Raw genomic sequence first — 27,454 nt, forward strand, 5'->3', positions numbered from 1 at the left:
CATCACTTTTAAAGCTTGTCAATCATGGCCTGTGTGGTCCTACTTTATACCTTAAACTTCTTTAGCAAGTAAATGGTGCACCTTCAAAGACAGAGATGAAAGGATTCAAATAAACATTCACAATGAAATGTGTTAACTACCACTTTGCCTGCTTGTTTTGGCTAGGGTTTGGCTCCATACACTGCTGCACGTCCTACTGTAGAATGAAATGCATTTCCTTCTGAATATGTGGCACTTGTGCTCTTCAGCGTTAACCAACAGCAGTCAGCTGGTAAACTCAGCACACTCTGCAGAATCCTCCCACATCCTTAATGTTTAACTCCACATTATTTAAAAATAACTCTGAAGTATCATATTTACTACACTCTATTCTCTGCTGGTCCAAAGTGAGAAATAAAGATTTGTTGCAATAATACAAAATAACGCGTGAGTCAAAATCACTGCTCCTTGAAGAGAAAGAAAGTAGAATGAGACAAGTGTATTTTTAAGAAAACCAGCTGAAAAACAGGCTTTGTCCACATTCCAACAATTGTTCTAGCATCCTTATCATTTGTCAATTCAAGGTAAAATATGATCCTTTGCTCAAACCAAGCATTAAAAATGCATATATTAAGTGGATCAAACCCACAATGGAATAGAAACTTACCTTTAACACTCTATCCACCTCCTGCTTGTTTAGATCTTCTCCACATTCTTGACTCAACTGATTCTGGATGACGTTCCTGCGCACTCGATAGTTTTTCGAAAAGATTTCAAGCAAAACTTGGCGATGCTTTAAAAGAAAATGTATCATAAATACAAAGAGAAGAACAATTATTCCTATCTTTCTATATATCAAAACTGCATGTGCCTTAGTCTGTACAAAACATTCACTGAACTACATTAGAGGATTCTTGCTTCGTAATCCTGAGACCATCCCCCATACATCTCTCCAGCAGCACCCTAGCTTCTGAGGGCTCTACAGGGATCTCACCATACCCCACGGCTAGACCTGCACCTCTCCTGTGACCTGGGGCACCTCCAAAAGGTACAAGAACATGCTGAAGAGGGGGCTGCAACATACTCCTCTGAAATGGGAGTCCTCTCACAGGAGTTCACATGGTTCACTCCAGCCAGGAGGCTGGATACTGCTTGACTCTTTCCTATGAAAATTTATTTAGATCATTGACACAGGAGTTACATTGTCTATCCACGTTTTGTTAGGTGCCTTCCCTTTCACTTCATTTGCTCTGCTAGCAATTAAAACTCAGGAGATGCTCATATATGCTGTAATCATTTCCTGTTCTAAGTATAAACAGATACATAGGGTAACAACATCATTTCATTTCTAGTTAATGTTGCATTACCATCAAAAGAAAAAAAAATTGGACTGGATGTTGGTGTGAGGCCTGCATCAGAGAATCCTTTCTCCTCACAGGATCAAAATTACTTGTACTCCACTGAGCTAGTTACTGACATGTATTACCAACAAGTTATGTTGTTTCTGTCCATACCACCTTGTCGTGACACAGCAATGATCACCCTGCAAGCTAAGAGCTTCCCCTCAGCTGGAATAGGTTGGTATTGAAAACTGGACACTTCAATAGGGAAAGAGGAAAACTACCTGCTGTACCACTTCCAGAAGCACAAACAATGCCAAATGTTCAATAACCATATATTTGGGAATGTCACTTATTTTTATCTCTACCTGATCATAAGTGTCACCGGCTTCCCAAAGTGCATAGACCTTTAGTTCATCTGGTGAAGCAGCAGTCTGTGGAGGAAACTGAGAACAAGAGGCTGTTAAAAATAACCATTTATTTAATGAGTTCTGCTTAATGATTCTACAATACAGTATCCCTGGACACCTATTACTAAATCAAAAACGTCACTGCCACATAATGAGAACTGCTGAAACAACATAAGCGCCTCTCCCATTCCACACTCGAAGGGGTAACTTTGCTCTGGCAGCCCCTGTGCCTGCTCAGGCACGGCCCATCCTGCAGCCGTGGGCAGGCACCTTCTCACAGGCCCCGATGACTTCAACAGAAACACGACCTGTACCAAACCTGTCCTACTGGGTGATCCTGCAGCACACAGACCTCAAATTAACGAGGGGCTAACTATGGCCCAGGGAATGTGACAAGCACCATGGCGCCCCAATGTGTGCCTTGATAGGCCCAAGCCATGTTTGACTGATGCTTCTGGTCATGGTGGGGTAATCCACACCAGTGCCACGGGCCCTGTCTGGTACACCAGCAACCATTTCAGGGCTTTAAAAGGGAACTGCTGGGCATATTGGAATCCCATGAATTTTCCATGGGGACAGTTTCCCACTCGTGGAGGGTCAACCGCCATATACCAGAACAATTCCAGGGCTTGGACCTTAGCTGGTATTTCATGGCAACCTGTCTAGATTTTTCCTGTCAGCAGCATTTGCTTCCAGACCATCCAGAGCAGTATTCAACTGAGCACCAAGTGCACTACAGGGTCTTTCTGGAGGTTTTTACATTACAGTGGCAGGTTTTAGAGGTTCAGACTCTATCCTGATTAGCTTCACTAATCCCAAGTCAGCGTTACTGACAAGCACTGTGCTTCTGCTGTATTTGCCATCTCTGTTTTGGGGCAGACTACAGGACTCCAGAAGACTGAACGCTGGTGGACAGTGAACCATACACATGCTCATTTCAGGCTCCAAAAATTATGTGGTTTTGTTTGTTTGTTTTTTCCATGTGCCAAGCTAGAGAAATACATTTGTTTTTTCTGAGGCAGAGGCCTCACACCCCTGCACACAGGAAGGAACACAACTGCCTCCCCTCCATATCCCAAACTCCTAAAAAAAAAAAAAGGCAAACCATCCATTTGCCTTAACATTACCCCTTGGAGCAGTGACTAATGAGCAATGCTGGAATATGCCTTCACTCCTGACAAGTCTCTTCCTGTCTGTCACTAACAATTTATTCCTTGCTAACCACCCAGACGACCTAAATCAATCATCTATGAAAAGCTAACAAGCCAGTCCTGATTGTTGCAGTATCCCTCAATCCCAGCTGCTGGTACAAACAAAACCTTTCTTCCCAGCCTCCCTCACACCACGCCAAAAGACTTGTGCATCCCAGAGTGAAAGATCAGACTTTCCTTTCACAGTTTGCCTCTGATCTTATTGCAAAGGGGAAGAGTTTTGTCCAGCAGGAGCTGCCTGGTGGGATTAGCAGCTTTGGCTCTCACGTTGGTCCAAACGTCTGGAATATAACAAGGTTTTACACTTGGTTTAGAGCCAGGATTCAGGTTTATTAGGCTTGCAACACCTGACATAGTTCTCTTCTTGTAAGGACACTTGCTTTTGAGGAATAATATCTCTTGTATGCTTTCAGCACAGATAAAATCAAATACTTCAGCTTCCCTCCAGAAAAAAGCTGCAGCAGGAAAGGCAAAACGCAGGGCACGGGGAACACCCAGCCACAAGCTGCCTCACTCTGAGAAAGTCACTCAACAGAGACCCGGAGTGAAAACTCCTCTCGCCTCAGCCACACATCTGAAATGCAGCTGTGTTTATCTGGCCATTCTGTGAGGAAATGGCTTCCAAACTAACAAAATACTTATTTGGGAAGAAAAACCCACAGAATCTCCTCTCGTCCAGCCTTACTCTGCAAACTGTTGCAAACACCACTGCCAACAGCACCCTGCTCGCTTGCTGCTGTCATACAGCCTGTCCACGGGAGTGGGAAATGCCATCAGCGACTCTGAAGAGAGACATGCTGCTCTGTCCAAACAGCTTTACTGTCTTGCCATCCACTGTCCCTTCGCCATTTTATGTTTGTTATCTTAATCTCTCCAGCCTCACCTTGAAACAGCTCTCCACTACCTTAAAATCCTTCGTTAAAATATTTGCTCTGTGCTCCTTCCTGCTCTAAGCCCCCAGAGCTAGTGCAGGGCTTGTAGGAGATGAAGTGCTGCCCGGGTCCCCAGGGCTGCCACGTTAAAACGGAAGCTCCCAGGGAGGAGCCCTTGGCTTTGGGATGTGTCTCACTCAAGCCCTGAGCACGCCCTAAAAATAGCCACTGCCAGGCAGCCTCGCATTATAGCTAAACCAGACTGAAAGGGGCTGAGTCTGCCAGAAAAAACTTACCAGTTGGAATAACCCTAGAGGTAAACTGTTGAGCTTACCTCTCCAGGAGCCTGGCATTGGCGCTACCCCAAAAGGCTCACTGTAAGCACAGGGCCGTGTTCCTCTCCTGTTACCCTAGCCAGGCAGGACGCCAGCAACGGTTACATCATTTCCTGATGCCTCAAAAAATATCCTCAAGATTGGGGCAGAACCTTGCCACTCCACGGACCACAGGAAGGGAGCCGGCAGGAGCCAGCCACCCCCATGCACCCTCACCAGTCTGCAGGAAATGGGTGCAGATACTCAGGAGCCAGTTTCCCGTGGGGCTAGACACAGGCTCAGCCTGCACAAGCTCCGGACACACACACAGCACCAGTGTCTGCCGAGGATGCCTCTACTCGCCCTCTCTCCGATGGCAGCGGCAGCCCACTGCACTTGGGTGCATCTGCCCAGGATTTGCTATTTCTTTGCATGTGCTTTTCCCTCCCACTTGAGGACACTACAAAGCACAGGCAAGCACGGCACCCTGCAGGCATCCCCACGGCCTCATTTGCAGCTGGAGTGGCATCTCTTCTGGCTCCCCACAAATACTATTTATTACATACTCTGGGTGCAGTCAGTCAGCTTTATAATAAATCCTGCATTCCCCTGGTGAGGTTTCAATTGCCGTTTCCAGCAACATGTTTTCTCTAATAGGGCAGCATGCAAGCTAAGAGTGTCTTCACCCCCCACAGAACACCATTTTAATTACCTCAGATCATTGATTTTTATCACCAAAGTACTTTCAATTACAGAAAACTAATGAACAACTATGAAATCCCACACTAAACAACCCTCCAGGCTTTCCCTGAGCTCAGGCACCCTCGTCGGCTTCTGACAAAATTGTCCAGGGGAACAATCAAGAAATACCAAAGTGTATGTGCCCATGCAAAGAGTAAAACCAGCCCCAGCACCTTTGCCATCTGCACAGAGCATCAGGGGGAGGCTTGGGGGTAACGATTTACATTGCTGATAACAGTACAGGCTTATACAGGCTCCTGTACAAGATCTCAAGTTTTGCAATAAATTCTGGGTCAGCAGAACTAAAACTTAAAGCAGACCTCCAGCAAGAGACGTCCTGGTGACCACTTCCACACCTCTGAAGGTCTCCTGTGACAGGGTTTTCCAGACAGAAGGAAGTTCCCAACCACCTCTCTTCAGGAGGATTTTATTTTGGTTGTTTTTTGAAAAAATAAACTATTCCACTTTCACTCCTCACAGCCTTTAAGCAAAGAGTGGATGGAATAATTTCCAAAATCCCCAAATTTCCAAAGCAAATAAGTCCCAGTCCCAAGTAACAGCACAGCAATGAGCTCAGCTATTTACCATCAGCATGGCAAATGCATACCTTACACTGCGTACAAAGGAGAGCCTAGCCAGCGCTAAGAGGCAGTTCCAGGCAAACATTACCCCAGGACTTGGAAGCTCTCAAGAGAAAGCAGAAAGTACCAAAATTGGTGGTCTCCCTAGTGGCATTTCAAGTCTGTTACTCGATTCCCAGGTGCCACAACACGTATTTTGCACACGACTGAACATGTTATTTCTGCCCCCCCCCTCTAGCAACCCTTATTCCTTAGCTGGGTTTCAACTCCCATGCTCCAGGCTCTCTCTCATCAGCCTGCCTGCTTCCTTCTCTTTCCGCCTTGCGTGCTCTTTCGAGCAGTTCACACGTCTCTCTTCCTCTCTCCCCAAAGGCAGTTGACTCCCAAGTTCTTTCTGGTTGCAACCCAATCAGCACTGCCAGATGTCTTGTAAAATTAATTTCCTTTTAGGCTCTTTCCCATGATGCCAAATTCTTTTTCCTTTCCTAAGCAATCTACTGTCACACAAACCTGGCTCTGTCTCATGCAATCACACATGTCATTTCCATAAAGACAAAGAAACAAAGACACCTCTGCACAGTCTAGGAGGAAAAGAGTGGCCAAAGAAACCTGCTGTAGATACGGTTTGTCACTTCCCAGAGGGCTCTGCTGGGTGTGCCTTACTGCTCCCAGGCAGCCAATGCCACCTTTCCTCCCCCAACTGTGTCCCTGTCCCTGAGAGAAGGAACTTGTGCAACTCCAGGAGAGCTGATGGGAATCTGGGACTGCCTTAGATCATGTTAACAGGAGCAAGGTGGGACAGTGAGTCACTGCAGCCCAACAGCTTGGATGTGGAAACAGCCCCAAAGACAACTAAGCTATGCAGCATACCACTGAGCAAAGAAAGCAGAATGCAGGGCCCGCCAGAAGTAGGATGCCAGACAAACCTCCAGCAGCTTCAACATATCCAATATTGGACAGTTACTCGGAGCACATCTCTTCTTCCGGTCCACCAGCACAGGACACAAACATTTCACAACTCATACATTTAACTGCCCCCTCCCAATCCCTCCTCCACAAAGTACAGCAAGGGAAAAACATACTTACAGGCACCAAAATCTGTTTGCAGCCAGTGTCCAACACCATGTCCTGTAACATTTTGTCCGAAATGCCACTGAACAACGTATGTCCTGGAGGCAGACTGGCTAAGTGAAGGTTAAATAACCGTTTAAGCTCACTCAGGGTGAGTACAAATTGTTTCTTAAATGTTGACGACACAAATGCCTTCAGTTCTTGGGCTACCCGGTCAACACAGCCTCCAGGCAAGTGGCCATTTAAAGAGTCCGTGGAGTCCTCCTCTGCATGGAGGCCATTGACAATGCCGTTGTTCATGCCCTCATAAGCTGAGGTATCCATTGGCTCCTCATCACTCACAGGCTCCTCTTTAATGCGGATATTGGAAACATCCATCTTGGCTGAGGTGTCATTTGATTTCATCTCTGCCTTTTGCTTCTGGAACTCCTTCTCCAGCTGCCCATAGTTCTGCTTGACTTTTGCTTTAGCCATGTTGACCCTTTGCTCCCCAGAAACCAGCAACGGATGAGCTAGCAAGAAACAAAAGATACCATAAATCTCATCATAACCAGGGCTCTAGTCTTGCAGAATGTTTCCTGAAGGCCTCATAGTGAAATAAAACCAGGAAACATCATCTGCTTCTGAAATCTGAGGCATAAACACAGTTTGTTGATTAGATTTTACTTTAGTTTTGGGGTTTTTTTGTGGTTGGGGGCGGGGGGGTGTGTGTGTTGGTTTTTTTTAAAGATAAACATGTTGACAGTTGTAAGCCAGATGCTTGGGTTCCAGTCAAGGAACCTGAAGCAAAGACAAAGTGCGCTTGTTCAATCACTAGGGCCTTTTCTGCAAATCAGGAAACCAGGACCCAGACTCCTTACACATCTCTACTTGTGACCCAAATGCTTCTTTGCCCAACAACTCTTTTTTGTTTGTTTTAGTGGCTGGTGGGGCCTGCTGCGGCAACTGCCAGAGCCAGCACAAGAACGTCCTATAGGTACAGTGAGGAGACTGAAGGGGTTAACAGTGAATCTGAACACCCTTTTAGCATGAGGTGCACAGTATGCGAGTCTGAGACCCTCTTCTTAGTATTATTACCCAGTGATGGGGAGAAAGGGACAGAAGGGAGTCCTTTCCCATGCAATCCTGCGCCTCTTCCCGTGTCCTCTCCATACCCAGCTATCCAAAGGTGAAAGGAAGGGGCGTGTTGGCAGCAGAGGAATCCAGTCTCAATGCCAAAGGAAGGAGTGCTATGTTTAAGGCAAAAGCATGCACAGCACACATGCTGTTATCTTCTCTGCTGTTAGGCTCGCTAATCCTCTCCAAATAACCCAACACCTAATCCTTCCAAGCAGATCAGACACAGGGTATTGAAATGGATTCATATGCTCGTTTGTCAGTTCTCCTTATACTCTTCATCAGCTTCAGTGTCTGGCAACAAGCCAAATGCCTAGTTAAAACTCTCTGGAATCTCAAGTTTTCACAATCTTTTAGGATTATGGAGCAGCTACTTTAATATTCTCACTGGCATCCATGGTGGAGAAGGATGTCAAAAAGAGACAGCTTCACACCTCCTTACAGCCCCCTGCCAAACACATTCTTCATTAATTGCTCAGCCCTCAACCACACCACAGAGAGCCCAGTGCAAATCAGGGGAAATAAAAAAAAAATCACCTCATGCACATTAGCTTGCAAACTGAGAGGTGAGAATTACTTATGCACTGGCCCCTGTCCTCTCTTCAGAAGCTGCTGACACCCTTACACCACACAAGCTGCCTTACATGAAGAAGTGGACAACAGAACCAGCTGATTTTACGTTATCATATAGCGAGTCCCCAGTGCCAAGGAATCCTCCCTGCTCTGCTACAAGGATGCTACAGTAAGCTTGTGTCACCCCAACATCAGTGATGTTTGTAAAGACCAAGATCTGTCTCAAATAATCCAGAGGAAATCACAAGAAAGGAAAAATATCAAACAAAACAAGACCAGTCCCCACCACGTTCAAAACCATAGAGGAACTCCAAAACATCACCCAGGAATATGGAGGGGTGCATCTGCTTCAAGATGCTCAAAGCACAATTCCATTTACCTGATTGTGCCTCTTGTTTCTTTGGTGTCAAGTGCTCCTTTAAGAGATTATAGACCTTTTCTAACCTGAAAGACAAAGATAAAAGATACCAGGACAGTTTCAGTTTTATGCCTGCATGCAGCCATGCCAGCTTTAGCCGTTAGCTAGAACACTCAATTTCTCCAGGGAGCCAAGGAACCGGAATCACTTGAATGATGCAGTGACACCCCCCACCACAGCACTGCCTGGTGACTGTGAAGGGGAATCTTCAAGGCAATACAGATCAAATTATCTATCAAAGTCTACAGAAACTTTGTACTAGATAGTTCTCTGTTTTCAGCTTATTCCCCAAAATAAAACAAGTAATTTACTTGGCCTGAATGCCCATCCACAGCATATGTTGCCTCTGAACTATATCTGGATGCTTCTTAACAAAGTCTTCATCATAAGGGAGCATGAATTCCCAGCCTTTGTTTATTCTTGCCACAGACATGTGCTCTAGGAAGTCTTTCACATCTTCTGGGCAAAGCTAAAAGAAAAAGAAAAAGCATAAGTAATATGGAAGTCAATTTACATAGGACATATGCAGCCATGGGCATTGTTCCATAAGACAGGAAGAGTTGGGCTGATTTGCTATATATACGGGGCACCACCATGAATACACACCCAGCTAAGTCAGAGATACTCATCCTTCTCTGCAGCATAACTTTCACATAATGTTAAAAGCACAGGACTTTAGAGAGCAGTGGTGATTAATCATCTGAGAGTCAAATAGCTCATGGCATGTTTTGTGAAGAAAAGGGAGTTTCCAAACAGAGATGAAAAGACTCTATTGTGAAGAGAAGCATATTCTACAGTGTTAATCTTATTTTAGAGCTGCAGGTCAGACATGCTGCACCTACACACGCACAGCTTTTAAGCAGCACTGGATCTTACGTTCCAAAAATAGATGGTCTGTGCATAAATTGACTCATGTTTTATCATTTTACTGTATTTTAAGGAAATGATTTTTTGTCCTGTTTACTTAATGTTTCTCATTCATTTGCCAGTTTTAACAGAATATTCAGGTGCCTGAGTTGTTTTAAAGCTTTTACTCAATATTGACAACTGGCAAATGCCCACAGAAGAGTTGCTCTTTTGTAACACACCAAAGCAGAATAGCTAGCATAGACTACACAAGCACTCATCTGCTTTGGTGCACTATCAGTCAGCTTAATTCAAACTATGTCCAGCTTTCCACTGAAACAGATGAGAGGACAAGATGCATTCCAGTGGCTCAGCTACAAGGACAGTCATATCCTGTGGAGTCGTGGTAACTGTGGGAGCTGCTCGAAACGTTTCTAAAAAGAGTACGTATCTATACCTGTTCCAAAGTGAAGGCATGCTGGGTGAGCAACACTGCAAGTCAGCAGTAATGCAGATGCTGTGAACCTGAGAAAAGGCTTGCAGTAGCACCCACTACCAAACCTGCAGACAATGCCCAACACATATCACCAACTTCTGATTTAGGAAGAAAAAAAATCACTCACTTTTGTAACAGCTGCCACTTCCTTTCTCACAACCCAGCGGTCCTGTGTGAATTTCCACATCTACAAAGGGAACAAAGGAGAAAAACCTAGTAACTGTATTTAGCAGTTGCTTTACTGAAGTTGTAGTAATGACCCTGTTCAATGATGTTACCAGAAAAATGGAAACTGCATTCCTTTCAAGAATGTAGAAGTAGGTGATTCTCAGCCAGATAGTGGGAAAACACTTTCTGGCCTCTTCTGGCCTCAAATGGCCATGAACACAGTATCAAAAGCTTCAAGAGTCCATGGTTTGCCTTGGTGAACCTGTGACTACAAAAGCTATAAAGAATCTCGAACTGAAACTTCATTTAGCTTCCAAAAAAAAAAAAAAAAGATCCACTGCAGCGATGCTGGGACTCCAGAAGTCACACCTGAGGCTCAGCTTCTCATATACCTAATCATCAACCTAAAGAAACTCTTCATCCACTTCTGTTAATGTAGGGGCCTGTAGAGGCTGATGACTGTTGTCTTTCTGCAGCACACAGCCTCCTAGAAAGTGGAAAGTGCCCATTCCCTTCTTCAGTGCACATCACAGTCACTTCCAGTTATGCTGAGATGGCCTGTCATTCACATACTTGTCTCCAGTTAATGGAAAAGCTAGGTGCTCTGCAGAGCAGCTCCTAAGGTCTAACATCCTGAGAGGCAGCGGCTGAGAGCAGGCTAAGAGGATACATGGGGACTCGGGCAGAACACTGTCTGAACATGACCTTTAATTTCTTCCTGTCTCTGTTTAAACAGATTACAACCTCTTTCAGTCTGTGTGTATTAATAATGTTGTGAAGAATTCAAAATCTCATTACTGCCAATTTCTTCCTGCCCTACGACGTCATCTATGCATCCTTCTCTCTCATTCAGCTTCTCTCTGCCCACAACCACACAAAACCACCACGCTCACTTTAGGGCACAAGGCATTTCTGTTTTAAAGCACAAGAAGCTGCTGTCCAAAGGAAGAAGATCTATCAGCTCTCCCTGCACGCAGCTCTGAGGCAGCCATTTCTCATTAGGCACTTTACCCTCAACTAGAGCCAATGGTACTCATGTCCTCTGAATTTATTATGTGAGAATCTGGGGAAAAAAACAGAAGCTTTCAGAAAAGACACAAATTACTTCTCCTCCTCCTCAAAGTACACCATGGAACAGGTGGACACTAAAAGTCGCTACTGGCCATAAATATTTTTAATCTTATTAATTACTTTATATACATGTATACAGGGAAATAAAGCTCACTTTTTAAGCCAGAACACATTTTCTCCACAGATGCCATACAATATTACGTACTATTTCTGAGCCTTATGACCAGGCATTTCACTTTTTCTGAAAGGCAGAAATATCGATGTTTTCTATTTGCTAACATTTTAACTTTTTCCCTGCTGTAGAGCTAACCAGCAAATTACTTGCCTTTAAGATCAACATAGATCCATTTCTCATGCAAGGTATATTTCACATAATTCAAATGAAAATAATTTATCTTTACATCTTAATTGCTAAAACACTACTGCTTACTTAACTGAGCATAATAGTTTCTGGTCCCTAGAATTTTACACATGACGTGTCACCTAATCTGCTGTGTCCTAAAGACTTATGTCACTGGGTCACACCTGAATCCAGGTCTCCATATGGCAGTGTCTTGGGCAGACATCAAGACACAATAAAAAGTCAGTTTCAATCACCATCAGTTTTATCTTACACTAGTACTGTAATATCCTTAAAGTCTCTTGCACAGCATGCTCCTATTCAGAGCTAAATCTCATAAACTAACTTTGCAAACAAGGGGAACATTCAGGTCTAACTGCAAAAAATGAGAGCAATGCCCTCGTCAGCTTCTCTTTGATGGGGTGGAAGCCATAAACTGCATATGAACTTAGGAACCACTTAGGAACTTAATTCTTTCCATGGTTAGCAAAAATAAACACAATGCAGAGGTTGTTCCTTTTTGCTGTGGTTATGTGTGTGTTTACAAGACCTGTATTCATTTCAACTTCCATGTGCAGCTACTGCTCACAAAAGGAGCCTGGGAACAAAGTCCTTTCACTGATTAGCGGCTCTGGAGAGTAAAGTCCTTTTCAAAGATCAACAGTGCATGCTTAGGGAGCACAAGGTTTACCCACACTGCCCTCCTGAGACCTCACGGTCCAGAGCCCACAAAAATACATTTGGAGAAACAAGCACTTTATTATCCAGTCCTGGCTTTTCTGTAAGCCCTGCATTGTGGGGGCTATGTGATAGTGGCTCTACAGCATGTATTAGAAAGTGATGAATACCGTTAATGACAGATGATTTGAACCTGCCAGCCAGCCACAGTCTACACCAACACTCCCATGACAGACTTGTAACAACACCTTCAGGATTAGAGTACAAGTAATTTCTTTGGAGGAAGCACCTTATTTGGTGCACCTCTTTGAAGGAAGCACCTTAGAGCAGCACAGTTTTGCAATACTGTGGCCTCTCAGGCAAACTTCACCTGCGTTTTCCTTTAAAAACAACAAACACTTTTATACTTACAACAAAGTCTCTCCCTCTACAGAGCACTTCCGCAGGGACTCCACTATGTGGACTAGAAGTATCTTTTGGGTAGAGGACATCACTGTTAATTAAAAAGGAAGATGGATTAGTTACTAGGTACTCCAGAAAAATGGCATTGGTGAAGATTAACATAACAAACGTCCTCCCTGTTCTGCAGTTAAATTATACCTTTATCCAAAGCATGGTTTTCATTAAAAGAATTAATATTGGTGTAATTACACCACTGCAATTACACTAGTGCAAAAAGGCTTACACCAGCAAAGCATAGGCTTGTGGCTAGCAGATGTGTGCAACACAGGTACAAGCTCTGCTTTGTTCTTGCAAAAGCTATCCTCCCTTGGATCAGTGTAAACAAGACCAGAATGATCCTAAGAAATGCTTAGGCTAACCTGGTACGCAGCCTTGAAGGCAGCATTTAGCCAAAATGCTGATGTATGGGCATAATGGTTTTTTATTTCCCTCCCAGCAATCAAGGGCTTAAGAGAACAAGAGAACAATGCTACAAAATGTCATGCTCGAACCAAACAGCCCTGAGACCAATACCACCCTGTGTCCTTGTCTGCTTGCAAGATCAACTGGATGACATTTGTCAGCATGGTCTCCAGAGCCTCAAGGCAACCCAGTTCATGATCTCGATCCTATCCAGACCAGAGAAATGGGTTCCCTCCTCCATTTAAAACTCTGATGTGTGCATGTGCTGCTCTGTGCCCAACTGTCCCAAACAGGCCACATCTACTAGAGATATATGCATCCTCCTTGGACTAGTAGCAAAGAATCAGCTAAAACATAAAAACAATCTGAATGCTAATATACTGTCTTTAACTTGCTTCCAGCTTCCTTCTGGAATGGCTGGAGGGACAGCAAGGGTTGCTGTAAAAACTGTTCACATTGCTAATACAGGCCTGTATCCCAACAGCTGAAACACACCCTGCAGATTTGGACTGGTAGCTGGTGCCACTCATCTTAACACAGAGAGCTATTCCAGAGACTGTAATTCTCCACATGCAGTGCTCCACCCAGGTTAAAAAAAAAAAAAAAAAAAAAAAATCATACTGCACTTTAGACTTCAATTCCCAGTGGGATGCTTTATCCTAATAAATGGGAGGATGATACAGAATCCATTTCATGGGGTACACTCAGTACCCCATGCTTGATTTATTAAGCAGGTAATGCCTTCTAGAGGGTAGCTTTCAGCTGACAAGAGCAGCATCCACTGATGAACAGCAAGGTTCAGCAAGCACAAAGACCTTTCTTTGACCGAATTTAGCTAAGAAATACTATAGCTGACATTGGTTTCATTTTCTGTGTTTATATTTGACACTAATCTCTGGAAGAATTCAGGACAGTCAACTCAAAGAACATGAGCGAAGGTAATATCAAAAATTGGACATAACTCAAATGCAAATACAGATTACATCACTGCTCAGCCATAATTTTAGCTGGGGTAGGTACTAAGGTATTATCCTTTAACATCAACCCTTTGAATTTTGAATAACTGACTGCACTAAAAAGGACCAAACATTAAATCCAGATTTTACAGTACTGTGAGTTAAGAACATGGCTACTTTGGGACACAAGGAAGATGAGTATATAAAATCCATTGTTCTGATCCTCTCCTTAAAGCAGAAAACCATGTCCCAGTAACAAAGACAAGCCATACCTCTTCACCACCCAGTTTCCCTGGACCAGCATTGCCACCTGCTGTATACAGCGGAGAACTGCCGTAGAGTCAGTCCCAGAGCCTAGCAAACTCATCAGATTTGCAAATGGCATGACCTTCACTGAAAGACAAAATACACACCAGATTAAGGGTTTCTTCAGTGCACATGATACAGACAGGGATTTATAAATATAGGATACTATGATTTATGTTGAAGTCCATGGTTAAAGCTGTATCTTAGAAAAAACCCAAAACCTAAGTTCTACTAAGTCCCCCCCTGCACTACAGTCATCATCTGTTCTAAAAATATGTGCTAGTGTTGCATCTAAATTGATTAGCTTAACCAGTCCCAAATTAACGCATTAATAAAAAAAATTTTAAAAATCTATGCCTTTGGCAATATTTGGAAACAGATACCTGACAAGACAGGAAGCTCCTGAGGCAAAGTCCTCAGGATTTGCTCTCATCAGATAGTAACTCTGAAGAGACAAAACAAAATTCCTAGATGACACTCGTGAAGTGCGTATCACTGAAAACTTCCCAGAAAATGCCAAAGTGCAGCTTGTTGCATTAACCTTCAACTTATGATTCATGCTCAGACCCCACATTCCAGGAGATACCTGCTGAAATAGATGTATCCAGAAAGCTATCGTCAGATTATAAATTATTCTAAGAGTAAGTTGACTGCAAACATACAGATCAGCAGTCAGATCTGCTGTTACTGTTCTTCTCTGCACAGCAGGTTGTCTTCAGGAAAGGCTTGGGATTTGGATTCTTCACAGAATCAGACAGCCAGACAGACTCTGGTCTGGTGGGGTGACAGAACTGGTACTACTAAGAAAGCTACCTTATCTGAGGCAATTAGAAGTCACAAAGTAAAGTGCAAATGTATTACAAAAGCTACAAACCATTCTTCATCAGGATCTTAATCTGATCAGCAAGGGGTAAAGTTCTCAGCTGGGCCATAGAAAGCACATTGCTTGGAGCCATTGGTTTGTCACTGCAGATAAACAAGCAGATTTGCAGCCCATGAAAAAGAGCATCCAGCCAATATGGACTTTGAACATTCTGTACAAACACTTACTTCTCTTCCTCTACGCTTGGAGGCATCAGCATCATTAAATATTCACTAGAAGAAAAGAAAACACATCCTTAAAATGCTTGTCTTGGGACTTCCCAGGTTTAAGTACAGTTATTTCTTGCTTAGAGCAATCCTACTTGTGTGAATCTACAAAACAAACATTAGCCTGAAAAGAGAGCTCTCCTCTTTCCTCTCCCATCTTCCTCTGTAAGTTCAGTACTAGTAAAATATCGAAGAGAAGGTATGAAATAAATGGGAGTCAGAATCCCAGCTCTTCTGTACAGAAGAGGTGTCCAAACAGAGGAACTGCAAGAGTAAATACATTAAACACAGGTGCTCTGACACAGCAGTAAGATGGATCATGTGAAGTCCTGTAGACAGAGAGAATCAGGCCAGCAACAAGCAAAAAGTCTTTTCCACCCATGTAATTACCAGTGTCTGTGAGGAAAGAATCAGATCCAAAAGGCTTCTCAGAACACCTAGCACTGTTCCACTGAGATGTTAAATGTCAAGAAAAACACACCCACACCATTAAACAGAGAGAGAGTCAGCCACTTTCCTATTACTTGGGCCATGGTTGTACCAGATTACAGCGAACCATTAGTATTGACTGCATCATGGGAAGATTCCTGTATAGCTGCAGTCACCAAGAAACGAAACCAAGTAAGTTTCAAGTAGTTTCAGGTATCTCTCACAAATCACAAAACAAAGTTTTATAAGGTTTGCTAACAACAGAAGTTATTGGCTTCAGAGTTTTAATTTATTTGAACCAGAAGGAGCTTTTGTTTTACTTTTCCTTTACAGTATTCGCAGTCCCAATAATGCAGAGTTGTGATAACATACAAGAGGCTACAATCCCAACTGAAAACAACTAGTTTTAATCTCACAGTACAAGGAAACAAAGAAAGCAACCTGAATAAGTTGAAGGCTAGTTTGTTTCTGTATTTTTTAAACAATTCCACTTTTATCATGGATAGAATTATCAAAGATCAGACTTTTAAAGAATATACCTGCTTATTACTCTGAAAACAATCCCAACAAATTACTGCAATTTCTGTAGGAAACCATCAAACCATTACCTGGGCGATTTAATTAATTCTGTGTTTTCAGCAAGGCCATGACCTTGACTAAATAAATATTGGCGCTCGTGTTCAGAACGGCTATCCTGGAGATATGGAGAAAAAGAGTCACTACCACATACTAAAAACATACAAAATGCCAGAGCTGGATTCCTCATTCCAAACTGTGACCACCCTGTCATTACTGCACCATTCAAGCATTCCACCTCACTAACTGATGTTCTGCTTTCACTCTCTTGAACGATGTTCACGTGATGTGGAAACATTTCTGCTGCTATGACATTGAAATCTCCTGACAGACATGCACGTGGGTCAGACAAACAGGATTTCTGAAACTCAAATTGATGGGGTTCCCCAAGTCTTTCACAAAGTCCAGTTCATAATCCAAGACCTGAGTGATTCTTGTACTCAGACCCCCCTTTATGTTTGTCCAACTCTCAGTTTTAAACCTCTTCCAGCGTGGAGACCCCAAAGCATTATCCAGCAGAGGAGGTACAGAGCACTGCAGGGTCTGTTCAAGCCTACAGACCTACTTTTCTTCATTATCTTTTGATGAGTCCCCGATTCCCATAGGCCCAGATTTAAAAACAGTTCTAGACTTGGCTGAGCCTTCAGGCCCAGGCGGCCTCCTCAGCAGCCAGCACCCACCTACCTTCAAGCCATAATAATGTAGATGAACCCAGTGCTCTTCTGCTTGTCTCTTCTGCAGGAACTCATAGGACTGAACACGTCGTTGACGAGCTTGTTCGGTCTCTGGGCGGGAGAATCGTACCTAGAAGATTTGGGCGTCATTAAATACAGCCCCAAAATTCTTGAAACAAAACACCTGCATTATTTATTTGGTACATAAGTAACAGAAGCTAGGGGCCCCAGCTCAAAGGAATCACCCCTTGCTGTCAGTGCCATCTTTATGCTTGTGCAACAAGGGCAAGTCCATCTTGCTTCCCCCCTCCCAAGCTCAGGGTCACCAGGACTAGCTGAGGTTTCCTGTCCTTTTATTTGGGTGTGAATTGTCATGCTTTCTTGTGAACTGTTGCCTGAACTATCATAAAAAGGAAATTTGGACATACAGTAATTTGCTTAACATCATCTTCAGCTTCATCCTGGGATGAATCACCACCTGCCAAAAACCACAACAGAATAAACACACCACTGCAGTAAAAGAGCCAAAGCCAATCTGTAACTGTTTGGGGGCCCATGCAGGAAGAAAGCGGTACTAGGAACTACATAACCAGGGGTTCAATCCCAGCTTGCCAAACTGTGCAATGTATGACAGCACCACACTGCTCCTATGGTAGGAGATACTGCTCCCATGAGCTTTGCAGTGCAACTTTTCAGTGGCAGTGGTGACACACTCCTTACTGATGCCCTTTGACACTACCCACCAACTCCCATCCCTCTGCCAATCCCCCACACTGTGCCCACAAAAGCATTTATGCAGCTACACTGAAAATAAGATCAGCAAAACAATCTGAAAAATGTCCTTATAATCAGTATGTTGTTATAATAAACACCTTCAGAATATAATGACTCTTATCAGTAAAATTATAGAAAGAACTTGTATCTCACCTCCCAAAAGAAAACACAACTCATGGAGCGTTTACCTTCATTAGCAGCTTCTCTTTCTCGGTGTTTTGCATCAGCCTTGTCCAGGTAGGTGAAGCTTGGCCTCAGCTGAAGAATTCCATGTAGTGGAGTCAGGTGGAGTTCACCTGAAAAAGAGAATTAACATTGGTTAAAATTGGCTTTTTTCCACTGCACAGGGACAGCACTTTTCATTATCTCCCTATCTCTGTAGAGGCACAGCTTCAATTTAACATAAATATTTAATACAGTAAAACGTAAAAAGGGATTGAAGTGAAAAATTCATCCAGTGCTCAGGATTTCAAAGGAGTATGAAAGACCAAGACCTATTTCTGTCACTTTCCTTTTTGTGTTGAAACCAGATCTTGTAGAGAGCCACATTCTGGCTCAGATCTGACCTGTAGTTCAGGAGACTCGTAGTAAAATAGTCATCACTGAAGACAATCTACATATTTTCATTTCAAATGATCCTCAGATCAAAGTTCTGTGATAACATTAGGAGACAAGAGAGGGGCAAAATTGTTGAAAAGGAAAATGAGACAGACACAATTAGATTGAGATAGTAATATAAAGAACAATGATAAAATTAAGCTACAAATGTGTATTATTTCAGGCCATCATGCACTGTTAAGATCCTGGAGGTATCTACAAACCCACAGTGTTCCAATATAATATTTACAATTTTGCTAGACCTTCTCAAGGACTCTGTGGGCATTGATAAGGAAAATTTTTCCTTTCTTTAAAGATGCATCAGTCAATTAAAACCTAGGTTGAAAAAAAAAAAGAACAAACAGGTCTTATTTTAACCCTGAAACAAGCATGTTTCACTGGTATGAGGGGTGAGCAAAAGAAACTTACCTTTTTTATAAACAGCAGCTGCATAGCGGGAAACGTTACTCGCAGCTTGTGAAGAGCAGAAAGTTTGCTTGTCCATCAGCTTCCTGCAGACAGATGAATGCTGTGAGATTGTGTTCTACAGGCAATGTGGCATACAGATGTTAAAGGTCTGAAATCACCAATTCTCAAAATGGAATATCAACAACTGCAGCAAATATATATACTCATCTTTCTGTTTGCAATTCAGAATTCGTTAAGGACACCAAAAAACGTAGGTTACTTCCAAGAATTCTTGCTATATAACAGTGCACAAAGCACCCCCCCAGGACTGTAAAGCCACTTGTTCTCACCCTTCCCTGAAGCCCTGGTGGACATACATATATCTATGCTCACCACAAAAAAGAAATGAAGGCAAAGAGGACACCTACGAGGAATAGGTGCTTGTTTCATCTGTACATGTGCCATCTACATTGAGAGCAATCTGTTCTCCTTTGCTGCGACAGTAGTTAGGATTCAAAGTATCAATGGCCATTTCAAGTTCAACCTAAACAATATGAAAGGAAAGACAGCTAATTACCATGGCAGAACCCCAAACTTATCAATTGAAATTCAATCCCACACTTGCTAACATTTCCATAGGTTTACAGCAAATTTAAATACATAAGCAGCATCAGTCAAATCCATGGGGCAAATCTCATGCAAAAAGTTGAGCATATATATGGGGTTTTGTAGGATGGGGACATTTTAACAATAGGCTACAGATATATAAACTTCTATGTAAATGAATGGGAGCAGAGAAATGAGAGTTCTTTAGGCAGCTCTGAAAAACACCTTCACTTTGTTGGATACCTTCCACTACATTATCAGTCTGGTTTACTTATCAGTACAGATCAAGTGCACAAGCAATATCCTTCAAGCCTCCCTCCCTACCACTGAGGATTCATTCAGAATCTCACAAACTTGAGGTATGTTTCCTTCTAGTTTGGGTACCAAGCAGTATAAAGTAACTATGTCCTCTTCAGAGGCAAAGGCCTCTATGCTGGTAACTTTGAGACTACAGCACTTAACACTCACTTCATAATTACTCCTGATTTACACTGGCCAAAGTACAAAAACAAGTTCCAAGCTTTTAGTTACAAGGAGAACTATTCCCCCCGCCTCAAACTTTAAAATTCAGACAAATGTTCAAAAATAAGCATTTTCCTGCATAGCATTTATCTTTATATACTGTAACAATACAGTATATATTCTTCCTCAGTGTGTGCCAAAGCCCTTATAAATTTGTGTACCACAGCTATTGCCTCATTTTTTTCTTTCCCTTTACCGTTACTCGTAAACTAAACTGGTTACAAGTCCCTGGATGAGAAGGCAGATTTGCAAGTCTGCACAGGTCTTACAATGCAAATGTTTGCTAATTTTCATAGAAGACTTCCTCAACACAACATGCATCCTGACTCCAAAGTTCACACGGGCACTCTCCTTAACCATTTCCCAGAACAAAATCCTAGTATTACAGACATCTATTTCTGCGGTTTTTTACATAAGGTATTTTTAAATCATAGCCACAGTTTTGGGATACATTTGCAAGAAAATGCAATCATTCTGGCCTTGGCTATACTTTCACTACCTACACAACCCCACTGATTTCAAAAGGACTGCTGATTCACAGCCAGGCAAGAGAGGAAATCAAGACCCACACTGACAATGAAAGACAGAACATGCCTCAAAAGCTCAACCCTTTCCTGAATATTGTAAAGACCTTTTAAATCAAGCTGTATTAGCACAAGCACCTACAGACTGAATTACATTTGTAACTACGTTTCCCTGAGTGACTCTATTTTATATTAAAAGAGTGGCTTTTCCATCATGATTTTAATTCCTCTCTTTATAAACTACTCTTATTCTAAACTCTACTGTACAGACACAATGAAAGACTCCCCCATACCTCCAAGCACAGAGATCCGGTCCTGCAAGTAGTTACACAGTTATAACAACTTAACAGCACAATGTGCTTTTCTTAAGTACATTCTGCACAACATAAAACAACTTTTACAGACTGGACTCAAATGATGACCAACCTTTTGCTGCTTTGGTTTTATCTTCGCTGATAAATGTGTAACATCATCATACGTCATGGAAGCTGGACGAATAGGATACTGGAAAACAAAACCATTTCATAAAACTCTCTTCTTTTAAAGATCAAAGAAATTCACAGAAATTAACTCAACGTTCCCTGTCCCCTCACATGTAGATCCACTTGCCAGATGGATACAAGACATCAAGAAAAGGAATTACTTGACTGCTTTGTGAGTCATCAGGGGATTTGGAAGTATGACCTAGAAACCCTGTTGCTTTCTCCCTGGTCCTCTGCTTTCATCACTACACAACACCCTTCCTGCCCCTCACATGATACAATAAACTATAACACAAGAAAATGGTACCACACATTAGTCCAGCAGAAAAAGGAAGTGTTAGAACAATTAAAACCCCATCCCTCAGCATTAACTCCCTAGAAGATTATTTCCTGAAAGTAAAACATTTGTGGGCTAACACAAGCAGTGTTAGCTTACAGAACACGGGCCACATGTAGCTAGTCAGGACACCAGACCCAGGTTTAGCCACATGGGTGTCTCTCTTGAACCATCTGGGAATGCTAAGAGGACAGCGTGGTATCCAAATGAAATCTTCCAGCCATAGCAGCATCCTGCTCAGAGCTGCCATTTCTCCAGAACACCCATAGGCCCCATCACTAACCAATGCTCACTCCTGACATGGAGCAACTGTGGGTATCCCAGAGGCAAGGCTGCATGGCCTGGTCCAGCATGTCTGGCTGTCTCCAGCTGTGCTCTGCTGGCGCGTGCCATGCAGAGAATCTGTACAGGAGGCAGTGGGCTTGCCAGTGGGCATCACTGGTTTATAATGACCATTTCATCCAACAGCCTCAAAAGACTTCCCATTTTGCAGATGGGAAAAGTAAATCACAAGGATAAAATGATTAGAGAAATTCAGTGGCAGAATGGAAAACAGACCTCTACCTTCCTAACATATTTCCACTTTCAATCACTAGTTAGTTTTATCTCCACAATGTAAGGGGGCTCTTCTGATGACTCACACTAATTTATGAACGCTGATGACGTTTTAAATAGGGCCAGTCCTAAAGAAATGTTTGTTTAGTAAATATGGCAGAAATCAGTGATGACAGAAGATGGCTAAGAGACTGCAGATTTATCCAAATCATGATAAAAAGACATCATCTACTAAGAGCACTCCCTTAGGGTGGTTTAAAGGGAGTGATTTAATGACAGGTCTGTGCCATAAATGACCACTCCTCTCGTGGCAATGCTTTAATACTAAATATTTCAACTGACTGAGACCCAAACAGGCTTTCCTATATCCAAGATCTTGGCAGGCCGAAGCAGTAAGAAAAGTTACTGCTCTTTGAATGTATTTTAAACGAACTATCACTGCATAAACTGAAATACCTGAAACAGATATAGCTTCTCCAGTAGACTTCTGGCCAGGAACACGTCAATCTAAAAAGCAAAACAAGTAACTTTCATCAGATGCCAGCTGTAATTGATGGAGCCTCAGATAAAAGCACAATCACTAGAGCTCAAATACTGACAATTTTAGCTTTTCATTACAAACTGTAGCATAAAACACATTCATGCTTCTCTTGTCAAAGGTCTCCTCTCTGCTGATTTTGACATGAAATTCTGCGGTTGGCCTTTTTAAAAAACAAACAAAAAAATCCCACTATGATGATGCAGCAGACAGTAGCCCTAGCTGTGTTTTTTCTCTCTAAGGAAACTTGGCAAACAAATCTGAAATGAAAGAGGAAAACTTTTTTTGAAGGGCTGAAGTGAATCTGTTTTTACAATTATAGAAAGAGAAGGAAGTTCTCTCTTTGGCAGTATGACTGAAAGGTAACTTCATTACTAGTATTTTGTCACAAAACCTTTCTAAATTAGACAAGAGACACCCACATCCAAAATCTGATTCAATATTAGCAGCACCACCAGCACCGAAAATCCACAGATGTTTCATGAATATCACATAAGGAAGCTGCCATTTTAGATACCTTTATATATACTCCTGACAATTCCCATGCCTTTTCTCATGGCTTTTCTCCTTCTTATGAGCTTGCCCTTCCTTGTACTTCTGGTGTGTAAATTCAGACGTAAAGTGAACAGGACACTGTGGCTACTCTTTGGGACACAGCAGTCCTTTAAAGAAGTCCAGAATCAGAACACAACTGCTTGTTTTAGCAGAAGGCATGAAACATTTTAGCTTCATTTTTAACAAATATTAACTCATCAAAGTCATTCCAATTTTTTACAGCTCTCAGAGAAATGCAACAGAGTCATTGGAAACACACAGTGGTAGAAGCAAGTTCCCCACCTGTGTTCCTCTTCCGACATGGAAAGATTACAAAGGGTGAAAAACCTGAGGTGAATCTGCCAACATGAACACCACTGTTTTGGCAAAACAGATACCATGAGCCATATACTTAGCCCACACAACATATTTCCTTGCACAGAGCAAGCCATTGGTTATAAGACAACCACTGATGTTGATGACACATTCTTTCAGCAATGTAAGGACACTGGGAACTAGAATAATTAAAAAAACAGCCTCATGTACAATCACTGCTGCCGCAATGCCCTTTTACCTCTTGTATAATTGGATCATCTTCTTCATTTGCCATGCTAAGATACAAAAACCTTTTTCTTGGCTTATTCCTTGGCACAACCTGAAAGAAAACAGAAATGTCATATGAGTCATTACATCTGTGCCATGTACCACATGTAGCCTAGAGTATTTGCTCAAGTTAACTTGGTTCCTTTCAGTGGTAGTGTTTAGTCTGTTTTTTGAAGGAATGTATGTGTTTGCACAATCAGGTCCCTAATATTCTACAATCTTGACCGACTGCCACCAAATTTAAGAGACAAACAAATGTCTCAAAAATAGGTAAGTTCTTGTAACTTTTCTGAAAGTCAGTAGTTATGTAAGAAAGAGAGCACTAAATCAGTACTCTATGGAGGGAAAGACAGGCCTTTTGTACTTGCATAAAGTATATCTTTTATATACTGTGTAACTATAACACACAGGTAGCAGCTGGTTTTCCAGCCAGCACATCTACAGTGTGCTGGCTGGTCAGTCAGCATGTGTGAGCTCTGAAACTGCCACTGCAGTCGTCACTGTCACTAAGGACAGTGCCATATGGTTCACTACCTTCCCTCCTCAGAAAAATTCCTTGAAAGCAGATAATGGAGAAAGCTCCCAGCTAAAGAGCTGGGAGAAGAAAAAAGCCTGTGTAAACCCTGCGCTTGGGACCAGACAATATTCCCATCTGTGAATGTGCTGACCTTGATTTCATCTACCTGGCATGTTGCAGCCTTGTCTCCTGACCTACCACTCTTGAGACTATTGCTAAATGAGAGCTCCAAAATATACTCCTTGGCCTCTCCTGGAGTCCTTTGAAATCATCAGAACAACAGATTTTACTTCATAACTACACCAACTCCAAAGAAAATAAGACTCTGATATTAACTTGCGACTGGGTGCTCTAGAACAAAGAGTCACCATGTTAAATCCAGTGCTGGAGTCAGTGTCATGCCTGGTTCAGACCTTTGAACAAAAAATGATCCCTCAGCTAAAGCAACAATAGTTTTTCCCTGCAGAAATCAAACAAAAGGATTTACAAATTATTTGATGCCATTGCAACAATGTTAATTAGTCCAGATCATTTAAGACACCATCAATCAACCAGTATTGGTCAAGATAGGCATAAAAATATAAGACCTCTCACAAACTGACCAAGGGAAGTTTTAACAACAAAGATGATCAGGCAAAGAAATAAGATCTATGCTCAGGAATTCTCCCTCACTGTCTTCTACTCCTTGACACCAACTTGCTTCTTTGCTGGACCTCCTATGGAGGAAGAGAAAGAGAAAGAGGCAGCATCCAGGATCAGCTGGCAATAGAGAGACTGCCAGAGAAGGAAGCCAGCATCCATGTTACATCCAAGATGGTGGCTTTTTTTTTTTTTTTCAAATACACAAGCCACCACACAATTTAAGCAGCTCAGTATATTTCAACAGACGTGCAGGCTTCTCAGAACATCACATTAATATACATGCAGTTATCTAAGAAACCTTTAAGAGAGGCATTACGGATATGAGTGTTATTAACATCACTACAGGGGCAAATTTCCATTCAGGCAACACCTCTGGTTTATTTACACTGTTTCTGCCATTCTACCTAGAAATATGATTCCATATTTTTCAATTACAGGTTCTCCACTATTTTTCACTTACAGGTTCTCCACTACCAAAAAAGTGCCCTTCCCAGTACTGAACTGGAATTTTCCATTTCTTTATGCAGCAGCATATCCCTGGCTCTTCCGACCATACACCTGTATTTGAAAATTTACCACTTAATAATATTTCAGATTCATATTTGAAATAAATCTGTAGAAATGCAAAATCTTCACAGCAAAAAGCCAGTACCTTAACTAGAGGCTGGGGCTATTACTGTACAACCGTGAGTATGTGATATCTGATTTTGATATCAAAGTGTTTTCTGTGATCAGGCACACAGTTCTTCCCAGAAATACATGCATGAATATGTTGTTTTAAAGAAATTAGATTTGTCAGTTCCAATTTTGCTTTCCCCGCTCATGTCCCCTGGGTGGCCTGATACAGTAGGCTCACGTAAAGCCAGCCTGATAGCTCTGCACGAAATGGAACAACTGCAGTTTTCATTCAGAACAGAGCTGATGACGGGAGGATGCCCAAGATGTATGAGAACATGTGATAGCACCCAGGAGGTGGGAGACTTGGATCCAAACCCTCTTCCCTTGCCCCCCTGAGAGGACTGGGAACCACCCTTCCCTTCTTGACACCCTGAGTGCCAAGTGTGTGCTAGCTTGTTCTCTCTCCTGAGAAAGTTATTCCACCTTCCAGAAGAGAAATTTCCCTAGGCAAAGGAGAGAAAGAGAAACAGCCTGAAGGACCTGGTCTCTGGTCCCTCATCTAACACTGCTTACACAATCATACATGAAATCTCTTTGTGAATCCAGCTGTCAGTACTCAAGGAAAATGCTGTATTACAGAGATTACATTTTTTCTTATTCATTTAAGGATAAAAAGAATGACTACAGTTCCTTTTGTTGGAGTATCAGAATGACAGGTCTATAAATAGGAAGCAGTGTGTCCCCAGCACAATTTATAATACTCATGCAACTTGAACAAATCTTCTGAATCAGAATGAAGCTTTCACTGAAGGCATGCAGATGCAATTCTACATCTACAGTATACATATATATATATATATGGTGGTGTTCATTTCTACATTTGTCATATACATATATATATATGACACAACAGAATGGAATTAAACACTAGGAGATAGCAAACATGGTCAGCAGCTTCAAATTTCGTTTTGTCCGAATTGTTTTCTTTTAAAAGAGACTTTCCTTTAAGGTGCAAATCAATATTAATACAAATTATCGATATGAATCATTAAACTTTAGAACAGCTTGCAGGAGGACAAGAGCTAGAAATCTTCTCATTTCTCCTGCAACATGACCAACGTTAGGACCAATGAAACTGCTCATTAGCTGCCTGTAACATCACCAATTTCGAACAAATGAAGAAAAAGATTGTGGTTAAAGAACTGTAAAAATAAGTGATGAAACAACTGAATCCTACCTCTAAGTTTGAGCTTAGAAGGGCATTTAAGCTATCTTTTTTTATTACCAAAGGCTTTAATATACTTGTAAGAAGAATTGCAAATCTGCATGTCATCTGACACACACAGACGTTTAGCCAGGCTTGCAAGAAATGCTCCAGCACTTCATAGATACCTAAATTTGTCAGTAATAACGGACCCCCAAAATTCCAACACTGAAACTTGAAATATTCTTCATATATAATTATGCAGTGTAGGAAAGACCAGGAACTCCTACCGCATCAGTGCCTTAAAGTACAGATAATGAACCAGTGAAGCGGGAAAAGTGCCATCTCCTGAATCACTACCATAATTTTCCCTGGCACCTGGACTTTCTTCTGCAGGGGGTCTCTCAGTCCAGCCCTAGCAGCGATCCTTAGCTCACGGTGGCCCATGGCATACAGTAAAATGGAAGCTGCAAAAAAAACCTGAAGCACCTTCCAAACATTTATGATAATTACAATTTTGACCCAATTACTTGCTTAATTTTCTCTTTGCTTTGCTCATCTGCAAGCAGCTTTGCACAGTCATCTTCTGCTAGTGAACCCAAAGAGGGCTCCTCTGCACCAGGACCTCTCTTTGGAGGTGATGTCACTGAAGCACATCTTCAGGATTTAAGAGATTATGCATCAAGCGTGAACCTTTCTTTTACACCTCAACATTTATGTAGCAAAGTGCTAGGCCTGTTCTGCCAGGTGCAGGGACTGAGCTGCTCGCTCCTGTGTGATAACTCTCACAAAGGCAGCCCGGACCGTGGCAGGTCGTGGTGCCAAGCCCAATCTTCCACGCAGGCAGAGCTCCACCTCGCAGAGGCTCAGCCGC

At 42.3% G+C, this 27,454-nt stretch overlaps 1 protein-coding gene across 1 annotated transcript in view; it reads right to left on the minus strand.

The window, feature by feature from the left end:
- POLR3E (RNA polymerase III subunit E) overlaps positions 1–27,454 on the minus strand; it is a 30,661-nt gene that overhangs the window by 2,358 nt on the left and 849 nt on the right. Inside the window, exons 2-20 of the mRNA XM_072877761.1 lie at positions 23,571–23,651; positions 22,381–22,431; positions 20,977–21,054; positions 19,327–19,442; positions 18,920–19,002; positions 18,082–18,189; positions 17,548–17,597; positions 17,130–17,249; positions 16,478–16,563; positions 15,402–15,446; positions 15,226–15,317; positions 14,318–14,438; positions 12,637–12,718; positions 10,096–10,155; positions 8,938–9,095; positions 8,588–8,652; positions 6,535–7,031; positions 1,688–1,765; positions 647–772 (exon numbers count right to left, since the gene is read on the minus strand). Of these exons, the coding sequence (XP_072733862.1) occupies positions 647–772; positions 1,688–1,765; positions 6,535–7,031; positions 8,588–8,652; positions 8,938–9,095; positions 10,096–10,155; positions 12,637–12,718; positions 14,318–14,438; positions 15,226–15,317; positions 15,402–15,446; positions 16,478–16,563; positions 17,130–17,249; positions 17,548–17,597; positions 18,082–18,189; positions 18,920–19,002; positions 19,327–19,442; positions 20,977–21,054; positions 22,381–22,431; positions 23,571–23,606 (2,052 nt within the window). The 5' untranslated portion in view covers positions 23,607–23,651. The remainder of the gene's footprint in view (positions 1–646; positions 773–1,687; positions 1,766–6,534; positions 7,032–8,587; positions 8,653–8,937; positions 9,096–10,095; positions 10,156–12,636; positions 12,719–14,317; positions 14,439–15,225; positions 15,318–15,401; positions 15,447–16,477; positions 16,564–17,129; positions 17,250–17,547; positions 17,598–18,081; positions 18,190–18,919; positions 19,003–19,326; positions 19,443–20,976; positions 21,055–22,380; positions 22,432–23,570; positions 23,652–27,454) is intronic.

The sequence above is a fragment of the Ciconia boyciana genome, chromosome 13 (genome assembly GCF_034638445.1).
Source record: "Ciconia boyciana chromosome 13, ASM3463844v1, whole genome shotgun sequence".
Lineage (NCBI taxonomy): Eukaryota > Metazoa > Chordata > Aves > Ciconiiformes > Ciconiidae > Ciconia > Ciconia boyciana.